The sequence below is a fragment of the Hesperophylax consimilis genome, chromosome 23, assembly GCF_061612785.1.
Source record: "Hesperophylax consimilis isolate HC1 chromosome 23, BYU_Hcon_1.0, whole genome shotgun sequence".
In the NCBI taxonomy this organism is placed as follows: domain Eukaryota; kingdom Metazoa; phylum Arthropoda; class Insecta; order Trichoptera; family Limnephilidae; genus Hesperophylax; species Hesperophylax consimilis.
Genome location: NC_142858.1, coordinates 1,462,742 through 1,490,409, shown reverse-complemented (window position 1 = coordinate 1,490,409; position 27,668 = coordinate 1,462,742). Strand labels below are relative to the sequence as shown.

General features: G+C 33.6%; 2 protein-coding genes across 6 annotated transcripts in view; one reads left to right on the top strand and one right to left on the bottom strand.

Annotated features, from left to right (window-relative positions):
* trol (terribly reduced optic lobes) overlaps positions 1-4,790 on the top strand; it is a 298,108-nt gene extending 293,318 nt beyond the window's left edge. For all 5 annotated transcript variants that reach the window (XM_089645754.1, XM_089645753.1, XM_089645752.1 and 2 more), the window contains 6 exons: positions 205-354; positions 587-830; positions 1,132-1,329; positions 1,410-1,622; positions 2,277-2,415; positions 3,427-4,790. In XM_089645754.1, the coding sequence (XP_089501880.1) occupies positions 205-354; positions 587-830; positions 1,132-1,329; positions 1,410-1,622; positions 2,277-2,415; positions 3,427-3,433 (951 nt within the window). In that variant the 3' untranslated portion in view covers positions 3,434-4,790. The remainder of the gene's footprint in view (positions 1-204; positions 355-586; positions 831-1,131; positions 1,330-1,409; positions 1,623-2,276; positions 2,416-3,426) is intronic.
* A 149-nt stretch (positions 4,791-4,939) lies between these two features.
* LOC149412202 (dipeptidase 1-like) overlaps positions 4,940-27,668 on the bottom strand; it is a 122,621-nt gene continuing 99,892 nt past the window's right edge. Inside the window, exons 7-11 of the mRNA XM_089645757.1 lie at positions 24,338-24,514; positions 22,100-22,184; positions 9,163-9,238; positions 6,164-6,302; positions 4,940-5,414 (exon numbers count right to left, since the gene is read on the bottom strand). Coding sequence (XP_089501883.1) covers positions 5,316-5,414; positions 6,164-6,302; positions 9,163-9,238; positions 22,100-22,184; positions 24,338-24,514 — 576 coding nt within the window. The 3' untranslated portion in view covers positions 4,940-5,315. The remainder of the gene's footprint in view (positions 5,415-6,163; positions 6,303-9,162; positions 9,239-22,099; positions 22,185-24,337; positions 24,515-27,668) is intronic.

Below are 27,668 nucleotides of genomic sequence, written 5' to 3'. Positions count from 1 at the left end.
CAGGAGATTTTTCAATGTGGATGAGTGTTTCAGGCGAATAATTATTGCTTGTAAAATAATTGATAATATGTTATTTATATTTTTGTCTTCTCCCTGGTAAACTCTTACAGATATAAAAAAAATGTTTTAAAAGTAAAATGAATATATGTTTGATGCTGAAATCTACTTTATATTCATAACATGCTGTAATTTTGCTTGCCTTAGGTAAAAATTTCGGATGTCAAACTGGACATAAAAAGTTCGTCAGTAAAATCAGCGAATGTACTTGAGTGCAAGAATGCATCCGAACCCTATACAGCAAACCCAATACCAAGAAGAGGAGACATTTCTGAGGCCAACACTCCCTACCCAGAAGTAAGAAATATAAACTTACATAAATACTTAATATACTTGTATCTTTCTTGTGTATAATATGCACTCTCATGGTTGTAATACATTCCAGAACTTTGATGTGTATGGCTGTATGGTTGTTCCTTCCAGAATGTTTCCCTAAATTAATGTTGACTTATAAGAATTTGGTATTTTCCAGAAATGAAACAAGCCTTTCAATGCGATAAAGTATGTATTGATGTTTGAAATGTTCCAGTATGAAGGCATATGCCGCTGGTGCCAGAACGGAGGATACTGTGCACAGGCTGGCGACACGCAGTGTACCTGCCTTGTCGGCTTCCGTGGCCAGCGCTGCGAGACAGCCGTCCCCACCGCTCCCCAGACATCCCCTTGCGAACTGCAGCCCTGCGAGAATGGGGGCATCTGTAGGCCCACCAGGCAAGGCTCCATGTACCAGTGCGATTGTCCCAAGGGAACAGGCGGATTCCAATGCAAACAATGTGAGTTAACCTCATAATATTGACTTTTTAAAAGGAAGATGAATTATTTTGTGTGGGCTGACAATTAATAAATATAGTTAGCTTTTAAAGTGGTTTAAATACGCTTTTTTATTTGCAATTTGATTATTGTAATGGATGATCATTTATAAAAAAAATATATGTATTAATAAACTGTGTGAAATAATAATTGTTGTTCAAGATGAATGTTGGCACATGAAAGGGATTAAAAAGAAATAAATAATTTCTCCCAGTGAATGTTGCTATAAAAGTAAAAGTATTATAATTGTTTTTTTGTTTCCAGTATTCGAGCTTTCAGATGATGTTTCACTGACAGGAGAAGGATACGTGGAGCTTCCATCATCCCTGCTTGACCACAATGACCCCACGGCTGAGGAATTTTTCGCCATTGTTTTCACCACATCGTCTCCAGATGGACTACTTGTGCTGCAAAAGCAGGAAGACGTCAATTTCAAGGAGGGTGACTTCATCATGCTAAGCGGTACGAATAGCAACTCGATTTCGAATTATTATAAATTCTGGAAGTTGTTTGTTTTGACAAAAACATCATCTTTATTTCAGTGAATGGAGGATATGTTGAGCTGCAGTGGGAGCTTGGAGGCGGAGTAGGGTCCATTCAGAACACAAGAGTTCCAGTATCAGACAACCAGCGCCATTCAGTGGTTGTGAAGAGAACCGCTCTCGAGGCCACACTCCAAGTTGATGGCAGAGAAGACCATGGAAAGGCCCCGGGACTGACACAGATTCTGAATGCCGACTCGAACATATTTGTCGGTTAGTATATTTTCATTCATCATTCAAAATCATCATTTAGATTCTATGGGTTTTTAGAACCAAAAGGATATTCTTTAATTAAATTGTTTTAAAAGGAAAATTATGCATTACTGTTACAATAATGCAAAATATTGATATAAGAAAGTAAGCAATTCTGGAAATAAAATGTTGGAGTCACTGTACAAAAATTGGTTCTGCTATTCAGTTATTTCTAAAGATTTCTATCAACACTTCGTTTTCTTTGCCTCTGCTGACAACAGCAAACTTCACACTGAGTCGACCTCTGTTATGTCTTGTGCCAGCTGTTAGTAATATTGGCTGTTTAAAATTTTATTTGTAAGACTGTTTGGACATCAATAAATATCACTTTTCTTGTTTACATCGAGAAAATGCTTTTATCAAGAGTTAAAAATAATATATTTATTTTATTTTCTGCTGTGTATTAAAAAAAAATTAAATATATTAAAAAAAAATATATTTGAATGCCTTAGAAATCTTTCCTGAACTGAAAAAAATTTTTTTTTAAGGACTTCTTGGTGTGAAAATAGCCAAAACTCCATTTTTAAAGTTAGTCTGCATAAAATTAGATCCAAGATATTACATTTACGGTAGAAAATTGAACATATAATAATAACTTCATTTTAACATTTTTAGGAGGGATTCCCAGTGACATGACCAACACTGGACTAATTGGTTTCTCAGGATGTATTCACCAAATTGAGTTCCGGGATGATCGGGCTGTCAACTTTGGAAGAACAGCTGTTGCATCCCGAAATGCAAACTCATGTTCTTCGTGAGTATTTTTATAATTATCCTCGAGATAGTAAAATAAAAATGAAATCACTAAGTACTAAAAATTAAGAACAGTACTTACAATAATTTTTAAATCTTACAGCAATAGTTCGCTAGTGACATCCTAGGAACAATTTATTTTGATTTGGAAGTGAAGGGTTCGATTCCCATAGAATTTAATAAAAAGGTTTTTACGCACTCGTCGATATGAAATTTCATGAATTTTTTTTTTGTATCAAAAAGGACATCAAAATTATAATAATCTATTTAAATAATATATTTCAACAGCATAAGTAGGAAATTATGGCCTTCAAAGTTGTAGAATGAGGCAAATTTGATAATTAAAAAAAAAAAACTTTTTTTGGGGCTAAATTGCATATTATTATATTATATTATAATATTATTATACCTACATTAAATTGTCGTTTGATTGAATGAATATTGGGTGTAAGCAGCTTAAACATAAATAAATATGGGAGGAATATAAACTACAGTGGTTGAAATTGAAGGAAAACACTGCAACTGAGAGGAGTAATACCCTGTGATTTGTTGTTTGGAATGCAGCAGTCTTTCTCTCGGCTCCCTCATGTTCTGGGAGCAGTTTGATGCAGTGGAATCCCCCCCTCCAGTTTACATTCCCCATCCCCACCACTTTAATCCTCGTCGAAACTCCGCCCCCCCCTTCCCCCCATCCATTTCCTTAGTTTTCTGTTTGATTTCATCCCTTATGTTAAGTTATGTTTGTTTATTAAATACCCAAAGCTCAAAATTGACATATCATTTTTATTGAACTGTGAGTAGATCCAATACTTTTCATAATTTAAATGTTGTAATGTTTTAACATTTTTTTCCCAAATACTCCATGAAATTGACACATTGTACATTTATTTTACTATTTTCACAAGAAACGGAAATGTGCAACCTACATTATATATAATAGAATTTATCAAAATATTTAATTCCTACCATTCTTATATTCACACTATTAATATTTTTTTTGCTTCTTTTACAGTTTTTAAGGAATGGACCTGAGTGAGGAAGGGTAAACTTGGAGTGACCCTAGAGAATAAAAATCGAATTTACAGTTGTGCTCGATAAATAAATACTGTAAATAAGATATTGCTGTGTAATGTGTGCCATGCCACAATAGATTAAATGCTAATGTTAAGCTAATATGTCGCGAATCTAACGATTATTTAATATGTCTACAACATTGAATCCAGCGAGTGGATCGGAGCCTTAAAGATCATGTTTTGTTTTGAAATAATTTCAGCCTCTACATTGGTATTCTAATAGTTTTTTGGAAAAGATCACATCCAGCCAACATCAGCCTTCAAGTGGCGTCTTATGGGTTTAAGCTTCCAATGTATATTTTAGCTCAGATGCTGCATCTAGTTAAAACTTATTTCTAAAGAAAATGTTACATATCGAATAGACTTGATTTTATAGCATTTAAAGAACTGTCCCACTATCATTATTGGGGGGGTGGTATATTTCTATAATATTTTACATTGAATACTATGATATTCTTAGAGCAGTCATTGAAACTACTTCGAACGTCTCCACCATTTATTTACTCTTACCATACAAATCACCTCGGATATTTCAGAAATATGTGATTTTTTAGCCTAAGTTTTTTATAAGATACCAGTGTAAGTCCCAAGGAGTAAGCAGAAACATTTCTGTTGAAAGTAATATATTATTTGTATCTTTTACAATACTGCCTTTTAAGTTAAGTACTTTAATATGATTAATATGCATTTATTGTTTAGCGTCATTTCTTTAAAATAATATTTACATGACTTCATTTCGTGCAATCTTATTCTCCATATGTTGTAATAAAGATAAAGCACAGTATGTTTACTTCTGATCATAATCATTTATTTAAGGAACAAAATTAGATTTTTTATTTATTAAAAATACAAAATATTACTGTGAAAATAATATATTCAAAATAAAATGTTGCATTAATGATGAATGTTCAATGTTTATGTAACCAAGTTTAACCAATTGTTAATGTAGCAATGAATAATTATTGTGTGACCAACAACATCAATTACTTCTGACAATAAATAATCATTATTCATAAATAAACAAAACCTGGTTTTATTTCAATACAAACAAACGTGTGGAAATCTGTGATGTGGCGGTATCTATTGATGCGTAGAAACGATCTAACTAAAGAAATCTAACGATTTCAACTCAGCCACCGACCGGTCAGAATAGAAAATAAGAAATAAAACAAATACGTTTTTAACATTATTTCTGATCTAGGGTGGAGCCAAAAACGAAAAAGTGTCCCTGGCGACACATCTGTGGCTTGACAAAATTGTTCTTGCATTTTACAAAAAATCTACTAAAAATAAATACATATAAAAAAAGGCCAATGTAAACTAATAAAGGTAATCTTAAAACCATAATACATATGTATTCATGGCTGCAAATATCATGAGAAAAGGTGAAGAGGAAAATGACAAGGACGTTAGACGATGTGGTGAATTGGTGATATAATGAAAATTTGAGAATAAAATTTCATTCAAGACCTATTTATTTTGTATAGTGTAAAGTAAATGTTAATATTTTTGTAACTTCTGAATTACATATTTATATGCACAATTATTAATAACTGAGGCCGTCAGTGCAACAACAAAACGTTAAGCTGAAATAAACTCCTTTAAAGTTATATTATGTGATTTCTCTGTAAAAATGTGAAAAGAACTCGGATGCATGTCACTGGTAATACTTATTATTTGTTGATCTATCATCTTCTGTTTACAGATTTAAAACCCTTTCTATTAGTATGTTTTTGAGGGTTACGCCACTTTGATTACCTCAATTATTAAGTGATGAATTTTAAATATAGTAAACTGAAAATGGAGTATTGCATTTTGATTGGAAGAACTATACTCCAAAAGCGTTGCTGGTGCAGTTTCCGTTGTCTTGGGCTGAGTCGGGATGTTCCAGGGGAAGGACTCCTGCTTGCTTTAATTCATCCCTTACCTGAAAATGTAAATGGTGATAAATTCATAATACATAACATGAGGCACAATAGATGAGGATGGGAACATGAGGGACTTACATAGATGGAAAGGTATCTCTGTGTTCAAATAGTTACAAATTATCACTAAAATTCTGCCTGTACCGCCAAGCCTTTCCTAACCATACCAGGAAATAAGAAGAATTATATTTATAAGAAAACGATTTGTAAAATATCCCTTTATGGGCTAATGTTAAAGACAGCCTTGCAATCAATGAGTAAATCTGCAAATCTGTTTGAAACTTTGACTCAAGATGGAAGGAGAAGAGCAACACGTGTAAATATTAAATTAAATAAAGACAGATTAAAGTTCTGCCAGGAATGTTTGTTTTTTAGTAAGCTGTTACGCCTTTCAAAAGCATTCATAAACGGTCAGTTTAAAGCGAAACAACATACTGAGAGCTCCATTCTGTGCCCCTTCTCTTAAATTTATTTTTTTAAATCGATGAAGTCCAATTACAATACAATACATATTCAACGAAGTTAATACAAGGAGAAGTGATTCAATCTAGAATAAAAAATATTTTATTATAGGACACAAAAAAATATAATAATGTCAAGTCAAGACAGGAACAAGATTTTGATGGAGTTATTTTTTTTACATTCGTCGTTTTTTAGGAAGAGAGGGAGAGGATACAACAGATCTAATATCTATAGCTCAAAACGTTGATTGAATCGACGGTAATCTGTGATTTATTTTTAATAATCTTACCTGCTCTACTTTCCTGAAAACTCTGATGAGATTGAGTCCAGCCAAGTTCTTGATTTCTTGATCTGTCCAGTCTCCGCTTTCTATCAGGACCGAAATAAGATCTGGATATTTGTCTACGTCTTCTAATCCCTTGGGCAACCTGCGAATCAAATAAAAACAGCAAAGTTTTTCAAAACAGTTTAACTTAGTCCATTATTAAATTTATATCGTATGAAAGAAGATTGAAGGCACAACAGTTAATTTTTTAAAAAATAGTTAAAAGTGTAGGTACCTATTAATAATTGAAATGGAAATAAAAATAAGAATTGTGGAATACAGTACCATTATTATTATTTATTAGAGTGCAAAGTTTGGAGACAAAAAATTTGAGAGCAATCATATCAACCTAATAATTATTATTTATAATAAAAATATTAAAAAAACGTTTTAATCGTAGAAAATGGAAAAAAAATCGAGATAAAAAAACAGAGATCTACAAACTCATCAGTGTAGCCGACCAAAATCGATCTTTAATCATCCTATCATTTAGTCGATGGTCATTTCTGTTGTAAAATCGTTTAATTGCAAAATCGCAGCCTTTCGAAGAAGCCCAGAAATAAAAACTATGTAATGTGCCTTTCTTCGTGATTACCGTTGTGGAAAAAATAATTGTCATTAAACAAGGGTAATACAAAATGAAAGGTCTCCTATTTTTTAAATGCAAAAGTACAATTGTTTTTGAATTTTTTTTACATCTTTTTACACCCCGTAGTAAGAATTCAAAAAAAAGAAGAAGATGATTTGATTTTTAAGGAGCTCGTAAATATTAAAAAAAAACGATAATAACGGGAAAGTTATGAAAATAATGGCGGGAGTTTGTTTAAAACAGCCTTAAACCGAGCTTAAAGCCGGCTTAACTTTAACCACTTATTGCCTTAGACGAAAGAGTTTGTAGATCTGCACTATATAATAATATGATTAATTAAATACATAAAATCTGTGCTGAGAATCAACAAAAGTCCAGAATGTCGTTCTGCGTGTACTAATATGTCTATCTATCTTGAATTAGTCAACCACCCGCACCCCCGAGAACAATTCTGACGGGGTCCAAGAATCCTTTGCGTTGTTTGGTTAATAATGCCCCGACCTTTGGAAGTTTGGTGTAATTTGCAGTGTGGAAATGTTACGTCAGGGAATAATTGCCCGGGCAATGGGCTCCGAACCTAACAAATATTTGTGAGGGACAAAAATATGAATGCCGTTTCGTGGCTTAGATCGCACCCTCGGGGATGCTCTCTTTTTCGCCATAATGCTATTTCTATTCTTATTCTGCTATTTTTTTTTCATGAAGCGATAAAGCGATGTAAGTTTGTTGTGGGCGTGTTTGACAAAAACACTGTTTGTTTGCCCGAAGTAAGATCCAATTTTTCTCACTTCTGGTCAAGCATAACTTATAGATGGACTCTCTGATAATCTCGACGGGTATAGCGGCGAATTTTTCAACATTTTTCTTCAGGTAGCTCCACATGAAGAAGTCGCAACTGCTCAAATCAGGTGAGCGTGCTGGCCACTCCGTGCAAGGAACATCTTGGACAATCATAATCTTGTAGGGGTGGAATGATAAGTCTTGAGGCAAAATCCTTCTAAGTGAGCGGTCAGCAATGCACAATGCAATCGCATGGGCATATGCCACCGTTCGATAGCTTCTCTCACTCTCGTTACATTTTCGGGTGTTCTTACCATTTTGGATCTTCTTAAACCCCTAGGTCTTAGTATGGAACAAGTTTCTTTGAATGTACGCACCCAACTCGCGGTTAAATTACGATTGAAGTGCAGCCGGAAGGCCCGTTGGGTGGCGACGAAAGAACGGCCACTTTAAAGAAACGCGCGGACGGCGAAGCCCCGGTTTATTCCGGACTAAACCATGTAACGACTGAAAACGGCACGACCCTCCCGACTCAATGAAACCCCTCGCAGGTTCCTACTCTCATCACGCGGATGTACCGGCCCTTAAAAACAGCGCTGTCTGTTTTTTTGCACCCAGTATATTGCCAAACACGCGCCCCAAATTTTTACACAGTTTTCATTTGTCAAAGGTCGTTTTTTCGACTCGTTATTCATTTCAACAGCTCGGCCATGGATCGTTTTGCCGGCCTCTATGTTTCCTCCATCCTACAACATGGGTCTCTTCAAGACCCGTGTTCACTCCTTCCTTTCCTTAAAAATACCTTTTACACAGTATCCTCAAAGATGACATAGATGTGTGGAGTTAACGTACAAAAATAATAAAATGTACACATTGTCTAAATGTACACACACGTCTTGGCATACTACGTACAAGAGTGCGTGATTATATAAATATAACCGACCAAATTTAAATGCCTTATTCTCACTCTTGATAAATTTATGCGCAAGTTCAACTCTATTTATTCAATTTTACAGAAACACTTATTATAATAATGTTACATGAATAGAAAGGCTTTTGAATAAATGAATTCACCCTATTCTTCAATAATAATTCACACAGAGATCTCACCCGTTAACATACATATCTAAAATAATTACATTTGTGGAGAAAGCGAAATAGAAATTGAAAATATAATTTTTTGAAATTCACAAATTAATCTTTTAAACCTTTTGGAAGATATTTTCTCATCGCCAAAGAATTTCAGCGATTTTTGTAAAATGTACATACATATTTAATAAAAATAAAGAGTTATTTTGTTTAAAATTACGATTTTTTAATAATTTATTGATCGACTGGCTTCGTTTAGCTTAAACATCATCAGGGTGAAAATTAATATTGTATTAATAATTAATAAAAAATAATATAGTAATAATTTGCACCCGGCTATAATAATTAATAAAAATGAATTCATTGTTAATTTACACCCTGCTGATGTTTAAGCTAAACTAAGAAATTAATAAAAAATCGTGGTTTTAAACAAAATATCTGTTTGTTTTTATTGAATTTCATCGAAATTATGTTTTATGAATAGCAAACTTTCAGTTTTCTTTACCTGCTTACTCCGTCGTAGTCACCGCCCAAACCAACATATTCGGACCCAATCTTATTTTTGATGTACGTCAGATGTTCTGAAATAAAAAAATATTTTTAATCAATATGATTTCGAACGAATACATAATATTATTACAATAATTTAATGGATTGTAGCGCGAGCCTTCTCATTTTTCTTGATTCAACATAAGAGTTTTTGTGCAGAAGGAAATTTCACAGATAAACTAAGATTTAAGCCCAACACGGCCCACCATTAGAAAAAGTCACGCAACAAAATATTTTACTATTCTTATATGTATTGAATACATAGATAGACATATACTAATATATTATTAATTTTATTACAAATTATAACTACCGATGTCGTAATAATACGACTTCATTGTTATTATCTTAAAATATATTTGTTACAAGTCAAGTAAGATTTAATAATTATGCAGAGGCAGCTTCATACTTTAAAATTAATTCACTGAGTGTACGGAGGCATCATAAGGATGCACTATTCCTGTATAAACTAGTTAACAATAAAATTCAATGCCCAGAGTTGCTAAACAAGATTCCATTCAATGTACATGCGCGTTCAACACGGTCTTGTGTCCTGTTCAGGGTTTATCAAAGCAAAACGAACTCCAAGCAAAATTCTTGCCTGAACAGAGTATGCAATAATTACAATAGTGTATTATCCAAGGTTGATATTTTCAGTTGCAAACTTACCAAATACAAGAGGTCCATAAAAGAATATTTCTCTGATGGTTTGTGAATAATGTTTATGTTTCTATTGTTTATATCTCTATTATGATTTGATTTTTATCTACAACCTCTCTCCATGGCTATAAATGTATTGTTTTGTAAATTTTTCGTTTTATATAATCTTTGTTTTGTATAATTTTTTAAATTCATATTCCTTTCCCACAAATTTAATTTACTTATTCCATATTTTGCTGTCTCAGTAGAGGTAAAGTCACAAGGAGGAAATCCATAATTGGTTTTATTTTACTATATAATACTTGTGTACAAACTGATTAAATGTAAACTGTCGATTTCCCGAAAATGAATAAATAAAATAAATTATATCCTTCGTCTGTTGAAGGAACGCGGGATAATACGTAAATTAAACTCAATCAAACATCGTTGGGCATGATTTATTCAATTCAACCCGATTTTTTATTCTATAACTCTTTTATAAAAGCCAACATGCGGAAAACCATAATATATTTGTGGACTATACAATATATATCTTTTTGTAATTTTTGTTATTGCTCTCTATTAAAATTTTCATGTACGTAAATTTTTGGTCATCATGCCTGTTTTATGAACTTAAATAGAAAAAAAATAAACACCTATCTAAGTTGTATCCCGCCTGTACATTATGTAGGCATATGATCATACCGTGGTAGATACTCTCAGTATTGTCCTGGTGAAAAACCACCATTCCGAAATGAAGAGTTTCTTGAAATGCTTTAGCAATTTTCAAATTTTCTTGAAATGCTTGGGTCTAGATCTGAATAGCCAGGTACTTTTCCACCACCATCTTGTCTATGCTCTTCTCCTCCTCACACCCTTCAACCTCAAAACATACCCCGATGAATTATGATGACATAAAACTAGAGGCTAGCTGGGAATCTTGTGCTGTATTTACAAAAAAATAATTTTAAGCTTAATTTAATAACTACATTATGGTTCGCATAACACAAACTTCTCGCTTTATTTATATAAATATATCTGTTATTCCGACTCTTGAATTGACCCTTGCCCGGGTACCTACGTGTTAGTGTAAATATAGTAAGTATTCTGGGGTTAATGTCAGATGTTTCTTTGTCTTTTGTAGGACGAAGAAGTAAAAAAAAAATCATCGTATTTTACGACAAGATTTTAAAAAATTATCTTAATTCCTGAGCGATTCACAATTTTTGAAATTTTTATTTGATCATTTGTTATAGTTAAATAAATATATAATTATTTTGTTTTCTAACTAATAACTTAATTCGAAGCCATATTTAATTATTTCAAAACAAAAATAATTTCATAATAAAACAATAATACACAAAAAATTGTTATCTTAAAATTATTCCACAATATAATATTGTTCACTTATCTTAAGATTAAACAGTTTAAAAAACATAAATTTATTCGTTTCCCTGTTTTAAGGCTATCAAGAAGAAGATTGTAAATGTCTCTACCACCATGTTCTATTGCTCTTTTAACACTTTCAGTATTTAATGTATTAGTGTACAATTTATTATGTTGTCTTGTATAGTGTTCGCATACTTGTGAAGTTTTTTTTTTATATTTTTTATTTGGGGTGTTCATGTTTATTATAAAAGGCAAGTATTAAACTATACAAAATAATTTTATAATTTTCATTAAGTTTTGCCCAATTACATAATAAAAATGTCGCACAAAGTATTTGCACAAAGGAAAATTCTGTGTGCACACATCGTAAAAGAGTGTTGGATATATTCAGAGCAGAGAACAACAGTTCAGTGTTCCAGAGCCGAGCGAACACCGTTTCGTTTCACACCCACATCGCGCGTCGTTATACCCTGCCTCTTCGCGGGAAATAAAAATGAAAATAACTCATCCAAGAGACTGCTAAGAAGACGTGTGATGTAAAGCCACAATGAATTCTTTGGGCGCGCTGAAATAATACACGGAATGGAAGATTTTATTTTTGCCTGCACTTTTACTACACCAGAAGTAGCTGCTGCAAATGATAATAATAATAATAAAAACATTTTTGTTCCCGGCTGCGCGAGCGTTTTGAAAAGACAATACAAAACTTCAAGCATTGATAACGAATGGAAATGAAGCACTTCAACACGGATTAAATACTATTAGGACGGGTTATTTCACAGTATTTGAACAATTCATCAAATTTATTCAAGTTATGTTACTATCAAGTACTGTCAAACAACCGGTCCATGGTTAAATAATAACAAAACTTGAAAAACATTTTTATAATTTTTATTTTATTTTAAAATATAATTTTTCCGTTGCGCATGTGAAATCATTATGTTTGGGTAATGTTGCCGAAGCCTACTTCCAGAAATACCGAGTGCTGAAATCCTTAAAAACCACCTTTCTCATTCAAAACCCGGATAAATTTATTAATCGAATTAAAAAAAAAGTAGGTACCCTAATTAATTTACTAACCAAATATATTCAAATGATTTATTTTTAACTTACCTATTTTACAATTTCAACCATTACCCATTACCTCCATGATTTTTAAAAGATGAATCATCGTCGTAATTCGATGTTATAATAAAATACAGTGTGTGGCAAGCCTACGCACGACGGAAGTGAAACTTTTAGTATTCTTATCTCTCTCTTTTCATTTCATATTATTATTATTCAGAATGCTGTACATTATAGTTTTAAAAAGCATAAATTTATTTATAGGCGTGTTGTTAACAAATGAACGTTTAACTAGATTCCTAATATTGACATATTTATAAGTAGCATGTAATAAAAAAATCAAAAGTTATAAAAATATGGGATTCGAACCCGGGTCCTGCATAACGAGTGTCGAACGCTCTGCCTCTAGACCGCGAGGAGAGGTATCTCGCGCGACGAGAACCGCGTATACAACGTGTACTCCTCAATTGACTTGTCCCTCGCAAATTTTCGTTTTCAAACACGGCAAATGAATAATATCACATAACGTCTCGTTAACGCTTTATATAGGGTCGAATCGAAGATATATCGGCAGTGTGAAGTCATTACTGTCGTTTTTAAAAATATTTCCGTATATTTGTCCGTTTTGGAAAAGATCTATCGTGTTTTAACAGTCTCACACCCGTATAGAGTCTGAATTTAAAAAAATTTCTAAATTTTGAAAAATTCACTTACGGCTGTGTTTTTTACTAAAACAACTTGTCACGCACGTCTGCGAGGGTAATTAGTCGCGTTATCGGCCTTGATTAGTAATTTTAATGATTCAAAATAAAAATAATTAATCAAAATACCGAGCGACTCCACCGGCTCGATTTGTAAGCTATATTTCGACTAAAATATCATATAGGTACCGACCGTTACTTCTAGCCAATTACTCGAGTGAACACCTGCCGGTCTAGAGTCTCACTAAATGGATTTAGACATTTCGGGAGACTCTTGGTTAAAATTAACAAATTTATGTAATTTTTTACTACATTATTACAAATCATGTAGATATCTTCTTATATGTATGCCTGACAAAGTCGCAGCACGAGAGCATTTTATCACTTTTCCTCGTATTAAAAAAATCACAAAAAAAAAATAGTTAAAGCGGGGATCGAACCTCGGTTCTTCACGACGACAGTCGGGCGCTTTGCCTCTAGACCGCGAAACTGAGTTTGGAGAGAGACCTAAACTAGGTATATAATATTAGCTAGGCTCCTATAGCGAAATAATAATTGGAAAATTAAATTAAAAAAAAATTGAAATTCTTAAAGAATGAGGAAAATTAGCCGAATCTGGGTACTCATCGAAGCAGTCATACGATAACAAGCTCTGCGACGACAGACCGTTGGATTTTTTTTGCACAGGGTACAACGAAGACGACATTTGCAGATATGGCAAATGGTATTCTTGTTTTAGAGGCACATGATTCCCATATTCTTCATACTTGTACTGTCATTGCTCGATTTCAGCATTGACTGATTTGGAAAAGAAATTAAATTATAAGAGCCATTTCCTACACGGAATGCCTTCTGAGAAGGTTTTCTCTATCGTCTGGTCATCTGGTTTCCCAACTCATGGTCATACTCCCTCAAAGAGCAGGGCAACTTTCCACCCATTTACATGAGTGTTTCTGAGGGAAGACCCAAATAAAGGCCAGCACGACTCTTGGACCGAAGCTACTTTTAAGCTACTACGATTTCTGCCAACGTACTGGCTTACTGGCTCCTTTCGATCATAGATTGTGGCCAATATTTCAGTTGTCCTGCCAACAAAATACGAGTATTTTGTTTGCTACATTTTTTTTGTACAACAGACAGGTAAGTCCAATTATGGTGTACAAATACAAGTACATATTTTTTTTAAAACATGGTATAGTGATATTTAACACATCTATATATCCACTGGTAGGGCATTTAGCAAGGTCATAGCTCTTATCATGCTATGTTGAGCAATGACATCTGTACGACCCTGCGGTATGCATAATAGGTCATGGCTACGATTTCGACAGTATTTATCAGGAACGAATAAGCCACAGCATGACAGAGATATAGACAATCGATAAGGTTTTTTAGTAACTTTAATTCAAATACCACGAGTCCGGCACTACGCCTGGTCTCCAGGCTTTGGTAATGTGTCTCCTTTATTAGTTCCACGTGATGCATGAATTTCGGATATATTCCGTATGATCGCATATAAACATACCTTAGGATTTTTTTAAATTTGTTCAATCATATTTATGTATTTAAGTTGATAAGGTATCCAGACAGTACTAGCGTATTCCAGCTTGCTTCTGACCACTCCGTTGAAAATGGCGGTCATTGCTTCTATGTTATTGAATTGTTTGCAAGTTCCAATTACAAAACCAAGAGTTTTGGAGCAAGCCGAGGTAAGCTGCACTATGTGGTTTGAAAATGTCAGCTTGGGATCAAAGATCACCCCAAGGTCCTTGATGATGTTTACGCGTGTTAGTACTTCACCATTCATTCTATACGGGCAGAATAGCAGATTTTATTTTTGACTATAAGTCATAACAATGCATTTTTTATATTCAAATTAAGTTTATTATCTACCGACCATATCATGATTGAATCGAGGTCAGCCTGCAGTTTTGAATAATCATCATCTGATTCGATTTCCTTCATCAGTTTCATGTAATCCGCGAATAGTAGACATGAGCTGTGACGTATGCAGTCCTGAATGTCATATATCAGAATAAGGAATAACACGGGACCGAGATTCGATCCTTGAGGAATTCCCGAAAGAGCTGCGAACTTATGGGAGTCGTATCCATTTATATTTACATACTGACTTCTATCTTTTAAATATGACGCAAAAAATGTCAGTAAGGGTTGATTAAAACCTATTTTATGCATCTTTATATACATCTACTGCCACATCAAATTCACTTGTAATTAGAAGAGCGGAGGGAGAAACAGAATGATGATGTTAAAATGTAAGCTTTTGGCAATAGTTTCCAAGTCTTCAACATGCTTAAACCGTTGAGATTAGGAAATCGAACTGGTTTAAAAATTAATGCCAGTAACGCACATTCTAATATCCATGAGGATCTTCAAATGGAAAGATGTGCAGAAATAGTTATTGTTAAAAAAAAAAGATGTGCGGGGAAGTCTACCTACACCATCTTTGACAGTACAACTGTGTCTGGTACAACGGTAATGATCCCGACCTAATTCAGGATCATATAGGTACCAGGTGCATCGGAACAAGTAGCCTTCGGCGAAAGGAAAACATTAAATCTTATAGCTGATATTCATTTGCTTATTATTTATGTACATCTTGCAAGAATGTCGGCCGTAATAGAACACATTTGTTGATGGATATACGCTTGTCGATGGAATGTTTGTGAGCGAAAACACCGAATTGCAGATATTTTTTATTCAACATATTAGAAATTGGATGAACCTACGGAGGTCAATACGCTCTTTGTCCAACTGTTCGTTGACGTTTTCTGAAGGAATCACAACAGCTTCACGCACATTGTCAACTTATTTTACAGAGCACTTCAATTCTGTCGTTACTGTATCGTGAGTGGTTCAGCAGTTTTATAATATAATTACAAATTACAGGCGGGGAAGTAGATATTTTCGACATATTTAATAAATGTGTGAAAACCGACACAAACTACCAATTTCAATAACAATTACTCACATAACACGACACAACTGATTTTTTGAGAGCGCACTAACATATACAAATATCTTGTCACAGATGACCTCCAAAAGTTGCATGCAGGCATCACCTACTTTGAGTGATACCTGGTGGTCTTGTGCTATTATACTATTTTGAAACAATTTTGCCGGCCATTGGTCTTTTGCTAACATTATGTCACGTACGCATTTTATTATTTTCATTTTGTCTATGGATTATTTTCAGTGTTTTGACAAATGATTAATAAAAAAATATAACAATCAAAACATATTATCGTATTATGTTAAAATACCAAATCTTGAAATGCTGCATAATGTTTTGTTCGGAATCAGTTTTTATCAAAGCGAAAAAAAAATCATACTTTTCATCTATTTTAAAGATGCAGATCTTCATGGAGATAGTGGGTTAATTTGAGGTTGTGGAACAATACCTTATACGGATTTCACCCCTTTACAGGTGAAATATGTCGCTTTTTAATTTAATACGACCGATTTAAAATTTTTGATTATCGTGGATCATTTGAGATATTGGTCATTCGGACTTTTATTGTTCTAATTTTCAGCTATTTGTATTTCGGTGTTCAGGATTTCGGCTTAAGAAAGTTTGGCTTTTGATGTACCTTCGCTTAGTGGTGCGTAAATTCAAAACAAATTATAATGGTGTAATTTAGTCATTAAAAACATGTCAGTCTCTTATAAGTATTGACCATGTAAAACTATTGCTTTTACCACCGTTCGCTTTTAGTGCAATGTGAATATTATTAAATAGGTACCTGCAAAAAAGCTCTCCCTTTCTACTCTAAATACATAATATTATGTTAATTTAGAGTTCACAATCTCATTTCCATTTTTAAATACATCAAATCAAAGGTTCTGTTTTAATACAACGAATTTACATAGTAACACCATTAAATGGAAAGCATAGCTATATTTTAACATTTCTAACGGCAGCGAGGAGGAAAATAAAATTCCCTGGACGAAATTTAATATTCTGAGCAGATGATTGGTATGAACAAAAATAAAAGACCTTTGAAACTTTTATATGGAATAATAATATTCAGAGACAGAAATTCTTATTTCCCGTAAGGTTTAGAGAAAACATTTAAATGCTAAGCAAAACTTTTAAGATTTTTGCACAGCCTTGTCATTAACAGCGAGTTTGAATCTACATTCTTCAAAGCTTACAGATGTTTGTAGATTATTAGACTCAAATATAAATTCGCAAGTTTTTCATCTTAGGGTAAGGAGGTGATTTTTATTGATAAGTTGGATGAATTTCGATAAAATATTAAAATCACATAAATTAATAATCTGGTGATGGAACATTTATTCACGACAAAGCTCCTACCACAATACCAAAATTGTCAACAAATATTTTCACGCTATCTTATCAGGCGGAATGCAATCTTTAGACCACAAATGGTCGGGTAGATATGCCGTCCTTGTTCTACCGGTATTACAATGGAAGATGCTCCAAAGAACTTTCGACATCAGTGCATACTTGGGAAACACGCAAAACGCACGTCCAACACACGCACATGGTTGACATTTGTCGCATGAGAATGGGTCGCTTCAACGACTCGTTTTTGAGTTCAGAAGCTCGGCTGTGGAACTCTGTATTTCCTCCCTCCAATATTCCTCTTCTCTAAAATACCCACCACACAGCATCCCAAGAGACGACAAAGGCTATGAGGAAAATTATTTTCGTAACGACCTCCTGTGTGGAGGAAATTTTAAAAAGGATCTGAAAATAGCACAGAAATGAACCCTATCGAACATGTATGATTGATTGTGAAGAATGAAAATTTCATCGAGGAAGTCATTCAAGTATGGCATAACAACAATGAAATATAATAAAAAACAGCTGCTAAATTTTTTGGTGCACATATACAGCAAAGAAACGTTCACCACCTACTAAATATGAGCCATTCATGTAATTGAAGTTATTATGTTATGTCATTTAAGTTTAATTTGGCTCCAATAGTCGAGCACAGTTCTCAAACAGACGCATTACGTTAAAATTGCATACAGCATGTTTTAGAATTGTTATTCAATTTTAGTAAAGATTATTCCAGAGAAAATGAAAAATAAATAAATTTTAACACAAAGTTATACTATGTGAAATCTTTTAGAATGTTCAAAATCTATAAAAAACAATAAGTAGGTGTAAGCGAGAAAAACATGTTTCTCATTGACGTTTGACCAGTACAACACTGTCACAAGTATATATAATATAATCCTATGTTCGTATTGTCTGAGTCAACTATCGAAAACAAGATACTTAATCAGGTACCCACTTGTTTATGTCCAGAGAAACCCATCACCTAGATAAGGTACCTTGACACATTCAAATCGTGGCTTTTGGTGAGTTGCCAAAGCAGATAGTCATATTTGCCAAATACGCATTGTTTTCCTTCAAGTTTAACGTATCGTGATATTGTTGTGACAATAATGTTATCAGTCGGAAGTACCAACTATAAGGTCTGTCAACGGCTTGGCATGGAGACGAAGACCCGTCATCCCACCAACGACGCAGTACGCATTTAACCCCTGTAGTGCGGTTGGCTACATTTGTAGTCCAAAGAAATTATGACTATCTTGCAGTGTAGAAGTGGGTTTTAGAAGTTTTTAATGCTTTTCGTTACTGTCCATGAAAATTCCTAAGTAAAAATATGATATTGTAGAAGAACGTCTATCATTTCAAATATAATTTTCAATTTTATTTGATAGCCCGCCGGCTTTGGCGGGTCATTTCCACTTGGAAATAAGGCACGATTTTTGAATGTGGTAAAAAAATAAAAATCACTCAAAGTGGATATGTTAACATTTATTAAAACCTTTTTTGTAACGATAGTTAGAGACCTTTGTGTACCTAGGGTACATCAAACTTAACTGTGAAAATCACTAAATCCAGTGATGGAGTGCTTTTCTAATATGGTAGGTAGGTATGGTTCTAATATTTATTGAATAACAAACACCTTTGGCATAAGTCACTCCTAGTAGTTTACTACGTTTGGTCCCTTAGTAGGGGTGCCCGAGTTCATGGAGTGAGGTTTGTTTAGGTCTTGGCGCTGGATGCGTCTGCCCACTTAGTGCGTGGCGGGCCGGATCTAGAGATACTGGTTGATGGAGGCATTTTGAACTCTCCAGTAGTGCTCCTCGATCCATCGCCTTGCACCGCTGTTAGAGGGATGGATTAATATGTCCGTTACTCCTGGAAACACTGACTCCAAGATTCGTACCCACAAAGATGACACAGGCTCTGATAGAAAATATTTTCCTCATGGCCTCTTGTTTGGAGCTAATGTAAAAAGCAATGTCCATAAACGAAATTAAATAAAGTTCGTCAGTATTTATGCATATCGTATAAATATTGACGTATTTATACAATCAGGTATACAGTTGGTTATAACACGAAAATGAACCAAACCCTCATGAAATGCTCTAATGTAGCATGTCAACATAATATTTTCACTTAGGAGAGAATCGAATACGTATTAAGAGAAGTAGAAGTAATCTAACTCTAACCTCTCGAAATTCTCAAGTGTTTTAATGTAATCATTGACTCATCAAACCAGGACTCATATATGTCGATATACTTATATATTTTCAGTAGAATATGTTTTCTCTAACCACGCAGATTGCAGAGCGCATCGAATGACTAACATGAATCATAACCCGAATTAAAGTTGAAAAATGTGTGGTTGACTTTTAGTATCAAACCGAAAAGAATGTTTTTCTTTCGTGAAGTACACATTTTTATTCAGAATATTATAACACTCTGTAGCCATCCACCTAGCAACGGGTTCCTTCCCCTTTGTTGACAGGCTGGCAGACTCACCTGATTCGCTAACTAGCGACAACTAGATCTTGCAGACACCCTCCGATCTCACGGTCTGGGTCAGGGATCATTGTTATATCGCTTCTCGGATTTAAACATTACGTATACTGTATACCTAATTATTTCCATCTGTGGGTAATGGTAGGTAGAGAGGTAAAGTAGGAGGTATTACTGGGTCTATTACATAGACAGCATTGGTGTATGCATCACGTTGGGATGCATGTCAGCTAGGTCACACCAGGTCGAGAAACGGGTTTTATGCTCAGTGATGTAAAGGAGAGCTGGTAGTGAAGATGACAGTCTTTCCTGGTCCTCCTGCTCCTTTTCGGCACCAGGATGGCGGTGGTGAGTGAAGTGAGCTGTTGACTAACTGTATTTGAGTACTAGACTGGACTGTGTATGTGGTGCAGTGCGCGACATTTATATTTGAAGAGCCGATCCGATTATTCTAGCAGCTGCGGGAAAGCCGGCGAGTTCTCGTCGTAAATTTAAAAGTTTCAAGACTGCGCGGCCCGTATTAGAAGTAGCGAGTCGCTACACATCTATTGACAGTATATTATAAAATCACTTTCTGAATAAAAGTTGGAATTTTAATCACTACACCACTCGTTTCCATAAGCATCTATTCTCAATTCCAATCGTATAAATTCAATCAGTACACGATCTTTACACATCTTTAAAATACTGACAAACATTACGAAAGTAAATTAATGAGACCGGCTTGAAACATACAATTTTCCCTGTTGTAATACCATGTAACTCCTCCACACAGGTGGTTTTTAGCTTCAACAGGCGTTGATCCACAAGCTAATATTACATGCCCCAATACAACAACAATACCTTTTAAAACGATTTACTTATGAAGCGGCATGGAAAAATATATTTTTTTGGTAAATTTATTTATCGAATTATGTTAAAAGATAAAACACATATTACGTTTATAAGCTCAAATCAAGCTATTATAGTAAGAGACTTATTGCAAAGATTAATGGCAGCGGCGCAGGCGAAAATTTGAAGCAAGTTTGCTATAAGCTATTCTTTTCTGGACCGGACGGTTTAAAGGTCAGATAATTCACCGCTTATCGGATTGAACGACCCTGATGTAAAAGACTTTAAGGGTTTTTATTTATGACGGTGAAAAATTCTTGCCGGCTGGAAAATGCCCAGTGTCCGCCAGCTCGGTACGCCCCTGTACCGAACGGGCAGTGGCGTGCGGTGGCATTTTTACCGTGTATCTGGCTTTTAAAAGAAACGTTCAATATTTTGTTTATGAGGAAAGAGGCAACGTTATATATACGTTTTATGCTAGAAAGTAAGAGAACCCCACAGCGTAGTACATACGGTTATTTGTTAGCAACTTTTGACTAATGGGCACCGCGAGAGCAGTTGTTTTCAGTCATGTTTTAGAATAATAATAACTTTAAATAAACTTAAAGTATATTATATATTCATGATACCACCGAAAATATCACCTGCGACTAGAAACTGTTCTGTAGTGTTAACTGAGGCATTACACAGATGCATTATTCCTGTATAAATTAGCACGTGCGCGCTCCATACGCTCTTTAGTCCTGTTCAAAGCGGATCAATGCAAAAACATATAAAAAAATTCTTACTTGAACAGATTATGTAATAATAAAAATTACATAAAAGGGCATTTCTCTGATATTTCACGAGAACGTAACTTTTCTGTTGTTTATATTTACAATTCTATTATGAATTGAATTCGTTTTATGTACATGTTTTAAGTAAACTGAAAAAAAAATTGTTATGAATTATCATAATTGTGAGTGAGTTTTATATAATTCTGCATTGAACTTAATAAATACTTTGTCCTGTCTTAGATTTATAATAATATAACATCTTTAATTACACAAATACATGAAATTCTTACTTTTCACGAGCAATTTTTGATTTTTATGTAATTTTGTCATGCATATAATAATTTTTTATCGTGTTGTTCTATTAGAGGTAAAGTCACAAAGAGGAAATCCATAATTCGTTTTATTTTGACATAATAAAATGTAAACCTTCCATTTCCAATAAAAGGTACAGGGTAAAAATGTAAAGGTGTTTTAATTAATTAGAGCATCTTAACACCCTCAAGGTTATTTTTTTAATAATATAACATTTATTATCATTATTAAAATAATACCAACAGCAGTTTCCACAGGTAAAAATGTTCTACCAAGTTGGTGAGCCGGTACCTACGGAATAGGATACTTTATCTTATTTTAGTCAGACATTTTGCGTAACCAAAAACTTACCAACTACGTCCTCCAGGGTGGCATTATTGGTACACTTCACGAAGTTGGGATAAAAGTTCACCATAATGATACTGCCAGTCTCTTTCTGCGGAGGGAGAAAATTACAAAAGTTTACTTAAACACTTGTGAAGGAGCTTAGTGCATCTTCCGCATCAGATTGTTTGCCCTCGGGGCTAAATGCTGGAGATTAAGCACTCCCGACTTGATTACAAATTCCGAGTAGATACGTAACCTACTAAACCAAGCCGAGTCAAACAAGGCCAGAACACTGAACTCTTGTGGTCATCTATTTAAATGTGATAAACCATTTAGCCTTTTTATAAGTCATTCTCTCCCTAATACTCCCAAACGATGCTGATTTTGTTTTCATACATTTTTCGAAGTATTAAGGTCAAAATATTATCGCAAATTATTCTAGTAAGAATCATATCAGAATGCTCGAATGTTCTCAAGAGACCCATTGGCGTTCTACAGGTTAACTTCTATAAGATCCTCCCATTGTTTATAATTGATTTTCATTTAAGAAGAAGATAATATTAATTAATCTAAAATAAAAACGAAATAGAAAAAGAAAAAAAAAAGCTGAAAACGTATACTAACATATATATAGTCCCCCTCAGCACAGGATCTCCTAGTGAGGAGGACTTCAATGATCTGTTTTAATTTTATATATATATTTTTTATTTCATGTGCCATACAAAATGTACCTAATTATTTAAAAAAGTTACTAAATAAAAAAAAAATAATAAAAAAAATAAAAAAAAATAAAATAAATTACAGTTTCAAAAATTGGGAATTATTTATGGATAATAATTGTTATTCTTAAATTTGACATAAGTTAAACATTACAGATAATAATTAGTGGTTAAAAGTGCTGTCCCGTTAAGACGGAGATCCTGAGTTCGATCCTCACTTGCGACTTATTTGTATTTTCTGTGTCTTGTTCTGTGTCATAGCTAATTTAGATTTATCAGTATTATGTCGTTTATCTTATGATAAAATCATATTCAGTTGACAAGTACAAAGTCATTCAAATAAAAGGAATGTAGATTATTCAATGATAAATTTAAAAATGTATTTATCAATTTACAATACAAAAGGGGATCTTATAGAAGTTAGGATGCCGATTGGATTCATTATTCTGGCCTTGCTTGAGGTGGTTTTGAGTGAACTAGCTTGACGTAGGTAACTGGGAAGTATATAATTACATTGATATTATTTATATATTTGTTTTTTAATATTAACAGTTGTCCAATATCAACATTATGTAAAATAACATAAAACATTTATTTAGAAATTGAAACTTTATGGAATTAATATGAAAAACAGCAATATGACAAAATGTACATTATCCGCTCTGAAGATGGAGATGTGTATTTAGTTACCTAAATGATTAAAATCCATTTTTTCACCAACTGAAATATAAACACAATCTTTCACCATTATTAGATTCTACATACTACCCACCAACAACGGAAACCTCAAAATGATTATTATAAGTTAACAAAAAAACAGGTATCAAATATTTTTTTCGACTTTATGTCCGGGTTAAATCCTCCCCACAGGAAAAAAGAAACCCTTCCAAACAATTTTCCACAAATGATCATCTAGTCAATCCACATTATGCAAGTGAATTATGTAAGCATAATAAATAAAATAAAAACAATACAAGAACGACACGTCAACCCACCAGAGATGGGAAAATATTTTTTCTACTCTAGATAGAACTCTTAAATGGACCTATAAATCCTACTGATCCCTAAATATAAATATTCAAAAAATCTTTCGTAATCTAACATGTATTTAAAATGACTGATTTTTGCATTTTTATGAATAAATTCTTTGACAGATCTAATACGCCTAAATTTTGAATGAGAGAGCTAGGTATAATGCCAGTAGCCGAAATAACAAATGTAAGATTATTATTTATTAAAATAAACATGACATAAAAAATTATATTCATCATTTAAAAAAACAACAAGGTTAGTTTGGGATAGCTAATTCATTTTTTTTTCTTATTTTGAATTCATAATAACTTTTAAATCAGAATTGAAACCTTGCTTGAAATGGCTTTAGCTGTGTTTGGTGACCGGATCTGAATAGAAATCTCCTCCTCTTTGCCTCTACGTTCAGTCGCATAATAAACCACAATTGGGAATGCCATACTCACTGGCTCCAGAAGATTGGGAGTACTCTTGGACTCTTGTGCGTTGTTCACATAAAAAGAAGCATACTTACAACTGAATCGATGATATCGTCCTGGACATTCCTGTTGGTGGGGCAGATGGAGTAGACCGAGGAGTGGCTGAACATGACGGGAGCCTTGGACAGCTTGATGGTGGCCCGCGAGGTGTCGGGGCTCACGTGGCTCAGGTCGATCAGCATACCCAGACGATTCATTTCATTTACCACTTTCTGGAAATATTACATTTCAATAAATTCAATGTGATAAAAATTATAATTTTCAAGGTACCGGGAAACTCTTAGAACGTTGGATTTATATATATATTTTTTCAGATAAAAAAGTCGGCTCTACGCGTTCTATGCATGTAGGAGTCTTGACGAATTTAATTTATGTATTAGAAACGGCTGATATTAAGAGGAAGCTACAAGCCAAAAATGTGTATATTCTTGTTATACCTTATATCGTGGGTAATAGGGATTAAAATAGCTTGACAGACGGAGTCTAGGGACGTTCGATTTCAAGCAAAAAATTGGTTTTTATTTATTTTGTAAATAATTTTATAAGAAAGCAAAAAAGTTAATCAAATGAAACTGTCACAAATAATCTTAGCTATAATACTGTATTTTTTAAAAGTTATTTCCTTTACGCGTTCATACATTTCTATTGAAAAAATATTTATTTTATTAGTTTGCATTTATATTTTTTATTAAGTAATTTATTTTTTCATTTGTATTCTACTCAAGCGAAGCGATAGGAAAACCTTCAATTTATCTAAAGCATATTTTTTGGTATTCATAATGTTCACCGATTCGTTAAGAAGATTAATCAAAATAGTGATTTGGCATTAAAATTCGCCTTTACACCTAGTTAACGGTTTTTTTTTAAATTTAACCTAAAAAATTCCAATCGGACTCGATTTGATTGAAAGTAAAAGTTCAAATTAAATAATAGTTGTACCTAAAAGTCGACTCTAAATGTGATATAGATTCTTTCCCACTTATACTACAGGTATCTAGACACCGTATACGGAACACTAGTAACCGTGACAATAATAAGATCACTTTTTATTGCTTACGGCAAAATGTAAAATTAATTTTGCTTTCGCAAATACGGTGTTTTAGACATGTACCAAGATTGCCAGAAGATCGACTTCCAGATAGACGTCCAGTGTGTTACCTCAGGCCAGACTGGCCCCTCAAGTACGGGAAAGCTATCCCGAAGGTTTTGCAAGTAGAGGCCGCTGAAGTGACACAGGACAAGAATGCACAAGAGCGTTTTAGCGAAGCGATAGTTCTTTGATCCGATTAGAAAAAGGCGAAGAATATCCGATTTTTTGCTATTGTGTTTCATGGTCATTGCACAGCTAAGTAAATAAAATATCTCTTTATTCTACTGGCCTATTATACAGGGTGTCCGGGAGTATTGTTTGCAGGGTGATTCTACATGATGTTACAAGTAAAAAGAAACGTAAACTTTTTCGTAATTACAACGAAGTTGAATTGTTTGTGCGGGAAAACAAATATTCTTCTATGGAAAAATATTTTTGTATGGTACAAAGAGTTGGGATTTCGAAAATAGTTATTCATATTTTTTACTTCTACCATTATATAGAATCACCTCCCGAAGTTAGCGCAATTTACCCTGTATGTTGAGCTAATACCACGGAGGGATACGATTAGAAGCGATATTGCATACTAATATCTCGTCTAAACATGTTCGACTATTGAACGTGCTAAGTGGTGCGCGTAGACCGGATTCAATAGTTTTAGTTATAGCGTTGAGAGTTTTGGGGGTCAATTGGAGTTCAAATGGAGGTAAACAGTTTAACCTGTTTTTTCGCTTTATGTCTCATCTAAATATAATACATCAATGGCTAATAAACTCGTCCCAGCAGTGGTAGAAGGTATCTACCATCAAGAACATTCTCCTGTGTAATATAATATAGTTTATCACAATGCGCAGTCTGTACACACTTGATGTCGAGCTATTGTTGTCAAAATTTACATGACACATGTTGATAAGATTGACATGGTTTCCATAATCACAAGCTGCCCTCATTACAGGGTATAATAATATGTACAAAACATGTGACATTTACTAAAACATAATCCCCTTACCAATAAAATTCTTATATATATTTTTAAGTGATATTATAACCCAAAAAGAGTGAGTAGGCTACAAACATATTTTCAACTTTAGAAGTTTTTTTAAAATTGTTTGGTTTTGTTGTGATCACACGCCGAAGATGTATATACAAATGTCAGATTTAGTTTGTCTTACATAACATTATTTTAAATAATAATAATAATAATTTTTATTCCAGGATGTGGGAGGTTAGTGCAATCCCACACGTCCACAACAGATATACATTTTGATTGTATAAAAAATATGTGATTAATTAAATATGTGATTGTATATTAAATATGTGATATATATATGTAAATATATATATTTTTAAAGAAATACAAGTATCAAGTACAAATTTGTAAAAAAATAACAGTAATATTATGTGAATAGCAATTATGTAATATAATAATAATGCACTATTAGGTATAACAGAAAACATTTTTTATACCTTTAATTGGCAGAAATATTTTAATTATTTAGCTCCCCTGGTAACCAAAATTTCTTTCGATGGTATATTATGAAATATTCTATTTCTATAGATTTTATTTGTACTAACTTATTAAGTAAAAAATAAAAGTTAGTGTACAATGTGCGTGCCGCTAAAACTCAGAAACGTGTCCCGGTACGATCAAATGAGTTACATGGTGTGGGAGCCCTCTATCTCCCATCCATGAAGAAGGTTCCCGTTTTAATAGAAAGGGCGCGCTTTTGAAGATATAAGGGCTGAAAGTTTCACCCTCTAGAATTTCTAAAACAGTCCAGAACATTCGATAGTATTCCCGGAACATTAAATTCAGTGACAAATAAATTTTACACCAAAAAAAACCAGTGGTAAGCGATTTTTAATTTAGCTATTGGCATTCAAAATTTTAATATATAATTGGATATAACCCTTTGAAATATTGCACCTGAAGTCGTCTTGCGTCTGCTTTAAAAGTAGTATGTTCCTTTAGGGTACTTTTGAAAACTGCGAATCTATTTGAAAATTAATGTCAAGCCAGCGTATTTGATGACACGGTAGTTTTTTTTCTAAACCCGGGGGGGTTAAAAAAATGATATTCATTTTTCAAAGAAATTCTTAGAATCTGGTTGCTGTTCTATCGCCAGAACTAAACTAATAGCGTCTTCCTTGCTGAGAGGCAGACGGGTACCAAAGTGTGTTTATCAATGCGAAAAGCCCTTTACTGGATATTCCACAAGGACCTCTTATTGTTTATTTTTCTTTGAATTGAATGTAGGCAAATGATTGCTTGTCGG